The 15,344-nt window shown below is 42.4% G+C and overlaps 1 protein-coding gene across 3 annotated transcripts in view; it reads right to left on the reverse strand.

The window, feature by feature from the left end:
- The window catches only part of NEK5 (NIMA related kinase 5), a 50,237-nt gene that overhangs the window by 18,149 nt on the left and 16,744 nt on the right, over positions 1–15,344 (reverse strand). For all 3 annotated transcript variants that reach the window (XM_045014612.1, XM_045014622.1, XM_045014603.1), the window contains exons 8-16: positions 13,680–13,734; positions 12,254–12,454; positions 10,542–10,620; positions 5,610–5,746; positions 3,249–3,442; positions 1,836–1,902; positions 1,368–1,487; positions 605–688; positions 400–504 (exon numbers count right to left, since the gene is read on the reverse strand). In XM_045014612.1, coding sequence (XP_044870547.1) covers positions 400–504; positions 605–688; positions 1,368–1,487; positions 1,836–1,902; positions 3,249–3,442; positions 5,610–5,746; positions 10,542–10,620; positions 12,254–12,454; positions 13,680–13,734 — 1,042 coding nt within the window. The remainder of the gene's footprint in view (positions 1–399; positions 505–604; positions 689–1,367; positions 1,488–1,835; positions 1,903–3,248; positions 3,443–5,609; positions 5,747–10,541; positions 10,621–12,253; positions 12,455–13,679; positions 13,735–15,344) is intronic.

A 15,344-nucleotide genomic window follows, 5' to 3' on the forward strand; every position in this document is an offset into this window, starting at 1 on the left:
CATGGAGCCATCCACACTCATGAAGATCTGCCCGTGTGAGTGGATTCCACTGCATGCCAGTTTTAAAGCATGAAAAAAGGAACAGATTTCTTTAAATAAAGCAAAAGTACATCACAGTAAAAGTTGGGGAGAAACAACATTGACCTGAACAAACCAAGACCAAAAGAGAGAAACTTCTCAGGCTAGACATAAAATGAACATAGGGACATAAAATCTCACATGCAGTAAAAAGTGACTCTATCAGATCTAAGTTATTTTTCATGTGTTCCTTATTTCCTTGACTATTACTTCTCAGAGTTCTCAGAGAAATAGACTAGAAGTGTGCAGGATCACATTAACTTACTGTACTTTAGTTACTTTGCAGGAATGTGTTCAAACTCGATTACAGAATGTTGGTACCTGGATTGGTTCTTCTCTTCTTCCAGGAGTATCTTTTGGATCGGGCTGACCCCCAGCTTTCCCTTGTTTCACAAGATAGGTTTGGTCTTTTATTTGTGGGTTCTCCTAAAGGATATATTTACAAAATGCTTGTTTCAGTTACTGGGTAAATTAGACATTGACTTTAAATGATCGCTTCTGGAACTGTGTAGCGGGGAGTTGTTACCTGCAATGCTCCTGCTTTGAATCTAAGTTCTTTTACATCACTGTGGTACTGTTGCCGAATTTTCTGTAATTGTTTCAGGTATTCCTGTTAAACAGCACCAAGTTTAGAATATTGTGCACATTTTTAAAGAAAAAATACATAGACATCCAAATTATCTGTATAACTATATATAGTAATATTGATTCTACCTTAATATTTTAATGTAGTTACATTTGTTTTAATAAGTAAGTTCGTTATAAATTAAATACATTAGCATGTAATTTTTGTGTATCCATATCAAAAGTACCGGTAAGTATTATTACCATTTTATCAATCATACAAAAGCATCACAGAATCAAGTACAGTTTATATAAAAAATATAAGTAATCTCCATGGATAACAATATATCGCGTAAATAGCATCTCTAAATGTGGTAGTGAAGGGTGAAACTGGGAACAAAAACTAAGAGAATAATACATCTTTTGGTTTGTGCACGTGGGGACTCATTCTCCTCTCACACTGTTTTTACAACAATGTAATTCTACTGACTTCAAAGGAAGTGAGATCAAAATCAGGACTGTGCTCTTTCATATGGCTACTCAAATCAGCTTCTTGTACCAGGACCTTACCAGGTGGTGATGGTGCTATACAACCTGCATACGAATCCAGCTAATACTCTACTTGTGGACAGGGCAAAGAGTATCATTTTTCACAAATGGAAAGTATAATTGCCAATTAGTATAATATAATGGCTCTGGCCAACTAAGATGAACGTGTCTTTTACCTCTTCTTTCATTTCATTCCTTCTAGCCAGATCCCTCTGATGGTCTTTGAGCTGCTCTTCCATCACTTCCTGCGGCTGGATCTGGTTGTGACGTGGGTCAGCAGAGGATGGTCGCAGTCCCTGTTGATATGCAAAAGATCATTTCCAGAGCAAAGGAATTTCCATTTAGAGATTTTTCTCTTCTGAGTTCCCCACCCTCCACCCCATACACCTCAATCAAAAGCGCCATAAGTACAGTACATATTTCAGGGAGAAATAGTTATAATGGTATTTTGCATTAGGTTTTTCTTACAATAAAAAGTAAAACCTTGAGAAAAAAAACTGTGGAGTAAATCAATTAAAACATTACAGCAGAGTTCCCTATTTGTCAGTGTTATATTTTGCTGTGAGAAAGGCATAAGTTCATTTCCTGGGCTTTCACTCATTTCCACTTTAGTGACTGTATTCTATAATTCAGTTTATACATACCAACTGCTTTTCCACTTTCATCTTGTACTGCTGGGCTTCGAGCCGTCTTTGAAGATACTCTGCAGGCCTGACAGAACACAATGACATTCAGCTATGATATTTTTGTTTACAACTTTCAGCAAATTATACTAACATGGAAGCTCCCTATATATACACACACCCAGAAATTTATTTGTTTACCAGAAGTTACTTCCTGAATTCTAGCTATACTGTGCTAAACGTATAAAGAATGTACTATTGAGTAACCATATATTCACTTGACCTCTGTCCCTTGCCCTCTCCACTCCATCAATTATACCAGTCTTCTGAAGTTTGAGAAATAGTGTATGAATGTTATTAAAAACAATACTCTTTTGTAATGCATTCACACAAGAACCAACAGTTAAAGTTCCATGTTCAATCCTAAATGTTGCATTTTCTGACTTCTGTGTGCCTGTAACACCCTCATTTTGTATTAGTATGGGGTTTTCATAGAATTTTTTTTTTTAAGTTGCAAAACAATCAGCAGTCGCTTGTAAGTTCCTTGGTCCTCAGTTATTTGGCATCAAGCCTTCTGAATGCTACTGTCATTCAAAGAACCAAACTCAATTTAGTTTGTCCTTAACATCCTGAATTTAGCCATCCTTAAGCCGGGTATCCTAAATTCAGTCATCCTTAACTGAGATATCCCCAACCCTGCCTTCCTTGACCAAAACCTTATAACCCAGCCTACCTTAACTGCAGCTTCCCAAACAAGTCACTATTTAAATCTGCCATCCCTGAATCCTTAACCTGGTCTACCTTATGCAATGCTTCTTGAACCCATTGGACAGACAGCCTCAGAAATAGGAGAACGCTTCCCACTGTGGAGCCTGAATGAGGAAGGCTGTGAAGTTTATAAACATGCAGGAGAAAGGAACCTTTCTATGGAAGCTATAGTATAAGCTCTGCAGGAGGAAATCTCTCTGTGGCCTACCCGAACCCCAATCTCCAGGCTAGAGAACCGTATTGGTCCTGCTGTGTTTAGAGCCTTCTGAACAATTGAGGTCGGGGTGGCAGGAGAGAGGGGAAGAACAGCCTTTAGCTCTTAAAAAGCACATGTCCAGATAAGGGTAGTTTTATTTCTCCCACAATGTTTGGACTGGGAGCTGCACGGAAATCTAGGACAAGTTTCTACAATGAACTGTTTCAAATGTCATGAAAATACATTCAGAAGTGAATCTCTAGGTTGAATTGGGTAGATAGAAATGGGCATTTCATTTTTTCTTGATGAATCATATGTAATATAAGAACCACATCAAAACCTGAGCAGGGAAGGAATCACACGGAATGAGTGATTCTGCTTCTACAGCTCAACATTGCTACATGATCAGAAAGATTGAGGAGTCAAGATATTGGTGATTCTTCAGTAATTAAATTGCGGGAAAGGCTTACCACTCAGGTGGGGGTGGTGCAACTTGTCCTTTCTGTTTATAATACTCCTCAACTCTTTGGTTGATGTGAGAAAGGTCATCTTGTACATAAAGTCTCTTCTGCAAGTTGTCAAGTTTATCATAGTAATGACCATAATGTCCATGTACTCTGGCAGCTTCTGGCCTTTCTGCCATCTTAAATCTGAAGCGCCAATGCTGAAAATACATATAACAGGTTGAAATTTCAAAGGTAATGAATGATCATTCTTAATCCAAGACATGGTAAGCTGGATGCTAGTTTTTATCCTCTGCACTTGTCACATTTTTAAGGCAAGTTCCATTCCTGCTCCCCATTTTCAGTTAGGTGATAATACTAGCTGTCTACACTATACCCAGGACAACGTCCCCATATCTTTTCACACCTCATCTAGAGGCTTCCTGGCTTCCAGAGGCACATTTTTCTTATGGCAGTCCTTTCCTGTCTACCCATTACTTCAGCTCTCCTCATTCAGGAGCTCTCCTCATTGTGAGTCAGCCAACAGTTCTTTGTGTCTATAAACTAGATACATTAGAGCCACTGTAATAAATTTTACTCACATTGCTCTGAAGCCCTGAATGAATTCCAGGGTGGCTTATTATGACACACTTTATTATGAAACTTGATATGAAGCAGCTCTATCTACACCTTTAACTACATTTCAGGAGTTACCCAGGAGCAAGGTGGAACAAAAGGTTTAATTTCTCAGATATATAAAATTTTGATAGAAAAAGATGCTGATAAGAAAACAACCCAGATGAAAAGATGGGAGAGGGATTTGGACAAAGAAATTGAGAGAGGGGATATACACCTTCAATTTGTATAGCTCAAAGACTTTAAAAAAATATAAATTACTGTATAAATGGCATATGACTCCAGTTTAGATCCATTATATTTTTGCTAATAGGGAGGCTGCAGGGAAAGAGAAACAGATTTGCACTTGTAGTGCTTTCGTCCAGGAATTAGACAGTTTTGGGAAGAAATTATTTAAAAAGATTAATCTCGTGACAAAACATCAGCTTCCTAGAGATCCCCTAACAGGCTTACTTAATGCTCTGGTAAAGGAGCTTTATTTTAAACAGAGCAATTTTTTTATTATTATTATTATTAGCAGTTAGACTTTGTATTGAACTTTATTGGAGAAATGTGACACACACACCCTTCTTCTATGGAATTGTGGAATGGTAAAATATGGATTGTCCTTGTAGCGGAAAAACACAAGTACGTACACAAGAGAAGTGCCAGAAAGAGGATAGGTACTGTACTTAGTGTACACTTTTTCTAGTGTACTCAGAAGAGGAGGGCTCCTCAAGTGGCAAGCCAGAATATTTAGCCAGGTTGTTTGAGTGTTACTTATTCAGGATCAGGTTAATAATGTATTATATAGTTACATAACATGTTAACATATTTAGGGCCCTACCAATTTCACGGTCATAGGATTTTAAAAATCATAAGTTTCATGATTTCAGCTATGTAAATCTGAAAATTCACGGTGTTGTAATTGTAGGGGTCCTGACTCAAAAAGGAGTTGTGGGGGGATCACAAAGGTTATTGTAGGGGGTGGGGGCTGCGGTAATGCTACCCTTACTTCTGCACTGCTGCTGCTGGTGGCGGCGCTGCCTTCAGAGCTGGGCAGTTGGAGAGCGGCAGCTGCCACCAGCACCAGCGCAGAGTAAGGATGGCATGGTATGGTATTGCCACCCTTACTTCTGGGCTGCTGCCTGCAGAGCTGGTCCCTCAGTCAGCAGCCACCACTCTCCAGCCACCCAGCTCTGAAGGCAGTGCAGAAGTAAGGGTGGCCATACCACAGCCCCCCTTAAATAACATTGCAACCCCCCTGCAACTCCCTTTTGCGTCAGAACCCCCAATTTGAGAAACTACTCTCCCCCATGAAATCTGTATTGTGTAGGGTAAAAGCACACAGAAACCAGATTTCAAGGTGGGAGACCAGATTTCAGGGTCCGTGACATGTTTTTCATTACCGTGAATTTGGTAGGTAATGTTATTGTATTATAACTTTATATATTGTATTATACTATAACTTTGCCTAAATAAGAAAAACACTGTGCTCCAAATTCTGCTCTCAGTTATGCCAGTGCAAACCTGGAGCAACTTCACTATGTCCACTGAATTGCTCTGGATTTACACCAGTATAACAGAGCAGAATTAAGCCTTATATCCTTCAAATGGGAACAGACTCAGTTTGATTGCCTCCATTGCCAAATACTTTGAAATGCACTCCTGCCAATAATCCAAAATAGTCTTTTAAAAAGCAGCTTTCTTCCATCTCAACCTGACTACATTTCAGAAAGGAGTAAAGCTCTGTAAGTCTTCTAGGCACAGTACCTGGGCAACAGGCTGCTGGACTCTTGAAGGAGGTTTCCATTCATTACTATGTAATAATTCCTGTTTCTTGACAGGTGCCACCAGCCTGGATCTTGGAGGACGATGGTCCTGGACTCTCACTTTTTGAAGTTTAGGAACTTATTTAACAATAAAAAATATAATTGTAATCTTAATTATTCCTACTGTTCTTATTACATAATAATTATAAACTGTAATAAAGTGCATATGTCTAATACATACTGAACAGTCTAATAAATATCCCTTTGGCCTTGTCTACACTACAAAGTTTTGTCAACAAAACAGTGAATGTGTACACAGCAATGCAACTTTTGGCAGCAAAAATGCCCTGTTTTAGCTACAAAATAAAACCACGCCAATGCGAGAAATAAGGCTTTTTGCTCAAAATTTTTGTCAACAAAATGCCAGTGTAGAAACCGCACTTGATTTTATCGCTTTATTTGGCCTCCAGGAGATGTCCCACAATGCAGTTTGAACTCCACGGTCCTGCAGCCAGGTAAACAACCATCCACCCCTCTCCCTTAGAAGTCCCGGGAATTTTTGAAATTCCAATTTGAAATTCCAATTGAAATTTCCTGTTTGCTCGGCATGGAGAGGTCTCATCACATCTTCTCGGGTGACCATGGCAGGTTATCACAAGAAATGCTCTCCTGTTTGGACCACTGTGGAGCTGCTGGATCTTATACTTAGTCCTGCCATGAGTACAGGAGACTAGATGACCTCTCAAGGTCCCTTCCAGTCCTATGATTCTATGATCTTCTCAGTATATGGGGAGAGGAGGCTGTGCAGTCCCAGCTGCGCTTGAGCCATAGGAATTTGGATACCTACGGGCAGATTGCTCGAGGATTGTGCGAAAAGGGCTATGATCAGGACATGCTGCAGTGCAGAGTGAAGATAAAGGAGCTGAGGCAGGCGTACCATAAGGCAAGGGAGGCAAACTGTCGCTCTGGTGCTGCACCTAAGACCTGCCAGTTCTATAAGGAGCTGGATGCTATCCTCAGTGGCGACCTCACCTCCGCCACAAAGAGCCCCTGTGGATACTACGGTGGGCCTGGAGGTGGTGGAAAGAGGACCTAACCCAGAGGATGAAGTAATCGATGAAGAGGTGGAGTTAGATGACAATGTGCAGCTCCCGGCAGGGTCGCCCGGTGGGGCAGGCAGCCAGGAACTGTTCACCACTCTAGAGGTGTCTAGCCAGTCTCAGCAGTTGCTCTTCGGTGAGCAAGAAGCAGGAGAGGAGATGCCTGGTAAGTGGCTGTGTAGTACGGACGTGGGTTCAGGGCACAGAAATGTGGGAGGCTTAGCTTCACAAAGATTATGCAACTTACAACACACAGCTATGACCATGGGAATATTATCCTCATTAAGGTCTAACCTGCCATAAAGGCATTGCCAGCACGTCTTTAATCTGCCAAAGGTACGTTCCACAGTCATCCAGCACCTACTCAGCCTGTTGTTGACCCACTCCTTACTGCTGTCCAGGTTTCCCTTGTATAGTTTCATGAGCTACGGCTGTAAGAGTTAGGCTGGGTCTCACAGGATCACTATGGGCATTTCAACATCCCTCACTGCAATCTTTTGGTCTGGAAAGAAAGTCCCTGCTTGTAGCTTTCTATACAGGCCCATGCTCCTGAAGATGTGTGCCTCATGTACCTTCCCGGACCACCCCGTGTTGATGTCACTGAAACGCCCACAGTGATCCACAAGCGCCTGCAATACCATGGAGAAGTACCCCTTCCTACTGATGTACTCCATCCAATGTGGTCTGCTGCCAAAATTGGAATGTGTGTGCCATCTATCGCCTCTCCACAGTTAGGGAAACTCATTTCTGCAAAGCCGTCCACTATTTCACGCACATTTCCCAGAATCATGGTCCTTCGTAGCAGGAGGCAATTAATTACCCTGCACACTTGCATTAACGCAGCCCCAACGGTCGACTTCCTGACTCCAAATTGATTTGCGACAGACCGATAGCAATCTGAAGTCGTCAGCTTCCACACAGCAATTGCCAACACTTCTCTACTGATAGGGCAGCTCTTATTCTGGTGTCCTTGCGCCGCAGTGCTGGAGTGAGCTCCACACACAGTTAGGTGGCTTTCCGCATCCAAAAGTTCTGTAGCCACTACTATTCATCCCACACCTGCATGATACGATCCCACCATTCGGTGCTTGTTTCCCTAGGCCAAAAGTGACAGTCCGCCCACTACAGCTGTTCTGTGAATGCCAAAAGCAATCTAAAGTTGCTCCTATCCATATCACACAGCATGTCAGGCAACTGGGAGTCTTCTTCAGTTAAGAACTTTGCGATTAACTGCACTGCCATCCATGATGTCTTAATGATAGTTATCAGAGCATAGGAAAGCAGTGCAGGATCCATCCCTGCTTACAAAGATTCGAAGGTTCACAGCAAAGAACCTTGGCCGTTGAAAAATTACGTGAAAGAAATCCAGAAGCCCATGGAATGCTGGGACAAAAAGGGACAAAAAGCAATGTATCACAGGACATTGAGCCAGGTCCCAAGATGTGCGGCAATCCACTCCACCTTCCCACAACACTTAGCGACAGAAGGTGTCAAGCTGGACTGTGGGATAGGTACCCACAGTGCACTGCTCACACTGTCAATGATAGTGCCCCAAGTGTGGACTTGCTCTGCCGACAGAGGGAGCGCGAGTGTGAACATGACAGACCAATTTCTATTATGCTGATTTTTGAGTGTCGATATCACTTTTGTCAACAAAACTTTGTAGTGTGGACAAGGCCTTTATATTCCACCTTAACTAGATTAATAATACTATAGACCTCACCTCATGCCTTACATCCAAAGAGTCCAAAGCTTTTTGAAAGCATTAATTAATTAAGATTCAGAACACTCTTGTGAGGTAGGTATCCTTTCACTCATTTTACAGATAAGTAAACTGAAGCACAGAGAGATTTGTTCACGGTTACACAGAGATTCAGTGCTAGACTCAAGAATAGAACGTAATAGTTTTGAGGTCCAGGGCCAGATTTCAATGCAGTTAGCCCCCTAACCTGCTTAGGCACATCTGTAAATCCCACTAGATGCCTAGCTGCACCTGTAGACCCCAAAATACCTTTGTAAATCTGGCCCTCAGTCAAGTCCTCTAACCATTAGACAACACTTCACCATAGTTCTTCAGAACCGTAAGAAAAAAGAGCTGCAAAATGAGAAATTCAATTTATCTATGCCCCAGGTAAATTAAGAGGACTGTAAGCCACTCCAATTTGAGTCTCACAGTCAGTGCCATTGCAAAGACCTCAACACTAATGAAGAGAGGTGGTGCCCTTTGTGAGAAGGAAGTAGACTGTTAATATAGTCCTAAGTTTCTCCTGAGTACGGACTGTCAACTGCAAAGAGTATCATGACTAGGGGATTTATTGCAACTAGCATCCAAGCTTATGGATAAAATTTTCAAAAATGCTTCTGTGACTTAGGAGCCAAGTCCCTTTTTCCAAAAATAATGCAGGCACCAAGGAGCATCAATCTAATTGAAAGTCAGTGATACGTATGCTCCTCAGTGCCTAAGTCCCATTGGAACATGGGACTTGGCCCCTAAGTCACTCTGGAACATCTGAAAATGTTACCCACAATTCCTAGAAGTTAAAAAACAAATAAAAAAAGAACCAACCAATATCTATGTCTGCAAATTTGTTTTAACTAACTTCTGTTCTTCTATAAGTAACATTATGGAGTATTTGTGATATACTGAACACCACAGATTGGGTATGTATACCTGACTTACCAGTGGGTGTCAGTTACAAATCCAACATTGTTGTCTTTCACATTTTGATCTAATGTATTATGCTATTTTGCAAAATGCTGTCAGCTGACAAAATAATACAATGTATTTGTCATGTTACTATTGAGATGTTTTATTTGTGCCACAAGTACAAATGAGATTATTATTATTTATTTTTACAGCACACAAAAGTGTGCTCAGTGCTTTGCACAATACATAGCAACACAATGACCCTGCCCAGATAAACTTAAAATCTAATGATAGATGAGTTGAGGAAGAGCAAGGATTACAGCAATAAGAGTACGTGTTCAGTTAGTTAGGCATGTGCACTTAATAGTCCAAAGGTATGTTTGGTTTTTTAAATAATTATTATTATTGACTTTTCTTGTGGGTGATGAGGAAGGAGTGCTCCTTAGAGGGCATTTGTTCATATGACAAAATCACTGTGTAACGTAAAACAAATAGTGGTCTGTGCCCCAGAAAAGTGCAGCACTGCAATAGCATGTGTTTTGCAGGATAGGACTGGGGTACCTTGGCAGAGCCAAGCAAGGACACTTCTTCCAACAATGGCTTTGAACTACAGGTAGCTGCAAGTTATAGCAGTCCCTCAGTTTTGTAAATTATATTAAGTTTAACCACAAAAGTTATTTTAAACCACGGGTTCAGCACATCCCCACGACAGCTTCCACCAGCTGAGCTTCTATGGTGACCTGGATTTCAATGGAAGTTGCCTTTCACTGGTGGAATATCTGGATAGGGCAGTGGTGTAAACAATGCTTGTCCTCCCTCCAGGGTGGAGTGTCTCTGCTGGTGAAGTTCTCCGCCCCTACATTAGCGATGCTAAATCAATCCCTTGATGTGCAAGTCACATTAAAAACTGCTGAAAAAGGTAAGTCCATCACAACAATTATCATAGAATCATAGACTTTAAGGTCAGAAGGGACTCTTATGATCATCTAGTCTGACCTCCTGCCCAATGCAGGCCACAGAATCTCACCCACCCACTCCTGTATCAAACCTGTGTCTGAGCTATTGAAGTCCTCAAACCTTATCACACATCTTCACTTCTGGATAGTACTAAGATTAGTTTAGAACCAACATTAATTTATAATAATGTATGTATTTTATTATTATTATGTCATAAAACAAGACTTACCCTGCACCAACTTGGCTACAGGCTGTGCTGCTGGTCTTTTTTTATGTATAACAGTGTGACTGAATTCTTCATGTATTACCTATAAGCAAAAAGTATCTGTTACAACTGTCTGTGCTGCACCTTGTTTAATAGATTCATAGATTTCAAGGCCAGAAGGTACTATTTGTGATCATCTAGTCCAATCTTCTGTATGTATAGGCCATAGAACTTCCCCCAAAATAACTCCTAGAGCAGTGGCTCTCAAGCAGGGGTCCAGGGCCCCCTGGGGGCCACAAGCAGGTTTCAGGGGGGCTGCCAAGCACGGCCAGCATTAGACTCACTGGGGCCCACGGCAGAAAGCCAAAGTCCCACCGTATGGGCTGAAGCTCAGGGCCCTGAGCCCCGATACCTGGGGTTGAAGCTGAAGCCTGAGCAACTTATCTTCACAGGGGGTTCTTGTCGCGTGGGGCCCCAAGCAGTTGCCCTGCTTGCTACCCCCTAATGCCAGTCCTGGCTTTTATATGCAGAAAACCAGTTGTTGTGGCACAGGTGGGCCGTGGAGTTTTTATAGCATGTTGGGCGGGGGGTTTACAAGAAAAAGGTTGAGAACTCCTAACCTAGAGCATATCTTTTAGAAAAACCACCAATCAATTTAAAAATTGCCAGTGATGGAGAATCCACCATGACCCTGTGTAAGCTGTTCCAATGGTTAATTACTCTGCTGTTAACAAATTTACACCTTATTTCCCATCAGAATTTGTCTTGCTTCAACATCCAGCCACTGAATTGTGCTACACCTTCCTCTGCTAGATTGAAGAACCTATTTTTAAATATTTGTTTCCCATGTAGGTACTTGTAGACTGTAATAAATCATCCCTTGACCTTCTCTTTGTTTAGCAAAATAGACTCATGGAGCTATATCACTATCAGGCAGGTTTTCGAGTCCTCTGATCATTCTCATGGCTCTTCTCTGAACCCTCTCCAATGTATCAACATCCTTCTTGAACTGTGGGCACCAGAACTGGGCACAGTATTCCATTAGAGGTCGCACAGTGCCAAATACAGAGGTAAAATAACCTCTCTACTTTTATTCAAGCTTCCTCCAATGATGGCCTTAGACCTTTTGGTCACAGCATTGCACTGGGAGCTCAGTATTCAGCTGATTATCCATCACAACCCCTAAATCTTTTTCAAGGTCATTGTTTCCCATGATAGAATTTCCCATGGTGTAAGTACAGGCTATTTCTTTGTACCTAGATGTATACATTTACATTTACCGATATTAAAATGCATACTGTGCGTCCTGCTTACCAGCGAGCAAGATTGCTCTGCATCAGTGATCTGGCCTCTGCTTTTTTTTTTTACCACACCCCCCAATTTTTGCGTCATCTGCAAACTTTATCAATGACAATTTTGTGTTTTCTTCCAAGTCATTAATAAAAATGTTTAATAGGTCCAAGAACCAATCCCTATGGGACTCACCCCACTAGAAACACCCATTTGCTGATGATTCCCCATTTATAATTACATTTTGAAACCTACCAGTTAGCCAGCTTTTAATCCATTTAATGTGCTGTTTTTTAATCAAGATGTCATGCGGTACTAAGTCAAATGCCTTGCAGAAGTCTACGCATATTATGTCAATACTATTACCTTTATCAACCAAACTTGTAGACTAATTAAAAAAAGAATAAGGATGTGTCAAAGTTCTGGCAGCAGCACAAGAAACTCACCTCAGGGGGCAAGTAGTTGGTGATGCGCTTCTCCAAGAAGGGCTTCTTTAATATGGAATTGATAGATGGTCGATCTCTTGGAGATATTTTAAACAGCTGGGAAATTAAAATCCTCAGGTCATAGGAATACTTTGGAGACACTGGGATAAAATGTCCTCTGCAGATCTTCAGCACCAGCTGGTGTAAACTGTTGCCTTCAAACTGAACAATAAAATATATCACTCAATAATAATTACTGCCACTTGATATAAGAGGTAATGACTGCACACTGCCATTTAAAATCAGTAGCAAGATCACTGCAGCAAGAAGGGAGGGTACCTGGGACTTTTCTCAGTACCGTTCCCATGCCAGCCTTTCTGCCCCCTCAATCAATACTGCTCTGTGTGACATCTACATGATTTTATAGGCAGAGTGGGAGCTTAGCTTCTGCTGCTTCCATGAAGCTGGTCCTCTCCGGTCACTCTGATCAGCCTCTACTTTACTTTCTATTCCACACAAAGCTCAAGAGCGGAGCACCAATCAAAGGAATGCTCCTTCCTGTAATACGTTGTGTCTAGTTTCTTCTGGCATTAAAATGCTTCCATATCAAATCAAAGTGTTTGGAAAATGTTTCCAAGAACTCTACATGAATTTGGATTTCAAAATCTGCAATAAATTAGATCAATATTTTCAAACTTGGGCGGCTAAAGTTAGGCACCTAAAGCCATATTTAAGCACCCAAGTTTGAAGTTTGGCTTTAGTTCTTCCTTTAGTATATCTTCATACATAAATTCCCATTGCAGTTTCATTTGGACAAGATATTCTTCTTCATTTCCTGTCACTTACACAGTGTCGCTGTGCACTGTTAAACAGTAGCCATGTTCCATTCCAAAGACAGATGCATTTTAATGCTGGTTGATTCTTATACATAAAAGTTAGTAAAATGCCTTGGGATCCTCTAGGATAAAAGGCACACAATGATTTCTTCCACTGTCTCCCACTTTGCCATTTAATTCTAATTAGCTGAGATGCCAGTGCCTTCCTAAAGGCTAGGGCTTTGTCACTGGTCCACACTGGATTTTCTGAAGCTTCTACCTCCCAATTCCTAGCTCCAGGACAGCTCTCACCTAAAAAGGAATGATTCCGAAGTTTATCTGGCCTAAGTGTGTTGGAGGTGAACACACTTAGAATAAAAATAGCAGTGCTATGTGGAAGAACACAGTGTGTCTGTGTGTACATTTCACTTTGTTTCAATATGCCCAAAACAGACTTCATGTGAGAAATTAAAGTAAAGAATTGAGGCGCATATTCTAATACCAACTCCATTAAATTGCAAATGTTTCCTTCCAACAGCTGTCTTTGAAATACTCTCATTGCAACAATTTTCTGCCTTGTTCAATCTTTTTTTGAAATAATATGATATTAGTCAGATTGTGAATATACTTACCGGATGCTTTAAAGTGCACAGCTCATAGAGGACACAGCCAAGAGACCAAATATCTCTGTGGATGAAACCCATTCAAATGTCAGGAGAACGCCTCTAACATTTTCATAAGTATAGTACAATCCGCTCACCTCAGCATTCAAACTACTTGAAGATACTTCACGAAAAGTTGTTAATACTGTAATTTGTAGAGAGATTTGTGCCAAATCTAACCTGGAAAAGACAGTTACCTTTTCTGTAACTGGTGTTCTTCGAGATGTGTCGCTCATGTCCATTCCACAATAGGTGTGCGTGCTTGCCACGTGCATAGGTGCCAGAAGTTTTTCCCCTAGCAGTACCGGTAGGGGGGCGCCCCTAGTGACCCTTGGAGTGGTATAAGGGGCGCTGCACTCCCCGCACCCTCAGTTCCTTCTTGCCAGACAAGTCCGACAGTGGGGAAGGAGGGCGGGTCATGGAATGGACATGAGCAACACATCTCAAAGAACACCAGTTACAGAAAAGGTAACTGTCTTTTCTTCTTCAAGTGATTGCTCATGTGCATTCCACAATAGATGATTCCAAGCTGTATCTGTTGGAGGTGGGTAGGAGTTTACAGACTCTCGGGACAGAGCACAGCCCTGACGAACCCGGCGTCCTCCCCAGTTTGGGAGATGATCACATAACGTGAGATGAACGTTTGAACCGAAGACCACGTGGCAGCCTTACAAATGTCCTGAATGGGAACATGGGCTAAAAAGCTGGCCGATGAGGCCTGCGCCCTTGTCGAGTGTGCCCTCACAATCGGCAGCGGGGGGGTGGGGGGGAATCCAGCCAGGTCATAACAGGTACGAATACACAAGGTGATCCAGTTGGAGAGTCGCTGAGTAGAGATTGGCTGACCTCTCATGCGTTTGGCTGAGGCAATGAACAGCTGCAAGGCCAGAGCTCGCCTCACATCCAGCATGTGGAGGCGGCGCTCCTCACTGGACACATGGGGCTTGGAACCAAGCACCGGCAGGAAGATGTTCTGACCCATGTGGTAGGTGGAGACCACCGTGGAGAGGAACGAAGGATGTGGTCGGAGCTGGACCTTATCCTTGTGGAACACCATGTACGGGGGCAAGAGGTGTGACCAGGAGCACGTAGCTAGTGGCTCAAACAGGGGACCTGTCAACCAGGCCAGCACCAAGTTCAGGTCCCACTGTGGGACTGGGGGGCCTAACGTACAGGAAAAGACAATCCAATCCCTTGAAGAATCGGCCTGTCATAGATTGGGAGACTATCGTGTGGCCCTGCACCAGTGGATGGAAGGCTGATATGGCTGCCAAGTGCACCTTGACGGATGAGGGCACTAGGACCTGGGCTCTAAGGTGAAGGAGGTAGTCTAAAATGAGCTGGATCGGAGCCGCCATGGGTGAAACACCCCAATCTGCTGCCCACCGAAAACTGAGACCACTTTGTCAAATAGGCCCAACGTGTGGAGGGCCATCTTCTTTCCAAGAGGATGTACTGAACCCCTTCCAAGCATGTCTGTTCCTCCCGGCCTAACCACTGAGCAGCCACATTATCAGGTGGAGTGCAACTAGATTGGGGTGGAGGAGGCAGCCCTGGTCCTGGGAGAACAGGTACAGGCAGGATGATAACGGTCACGTGGGGGCGACTGCCAGGCTTGTGAGAGTCCTGTACCAA

This window comes from Mauremys mutica, chromosome 1 (assembly GCF_020497125.1).
Source record: "Mauremys mutica isolate MM-2020 ecotype Southern chromosome 1, ASM2049712v1, whole genome shotgun sequence".
Lineage (NCBI taxonomy): Eukaryota > Metazoa > Chordata > Testudines > Geoemydidae > Mauremys > Mauremys mutica.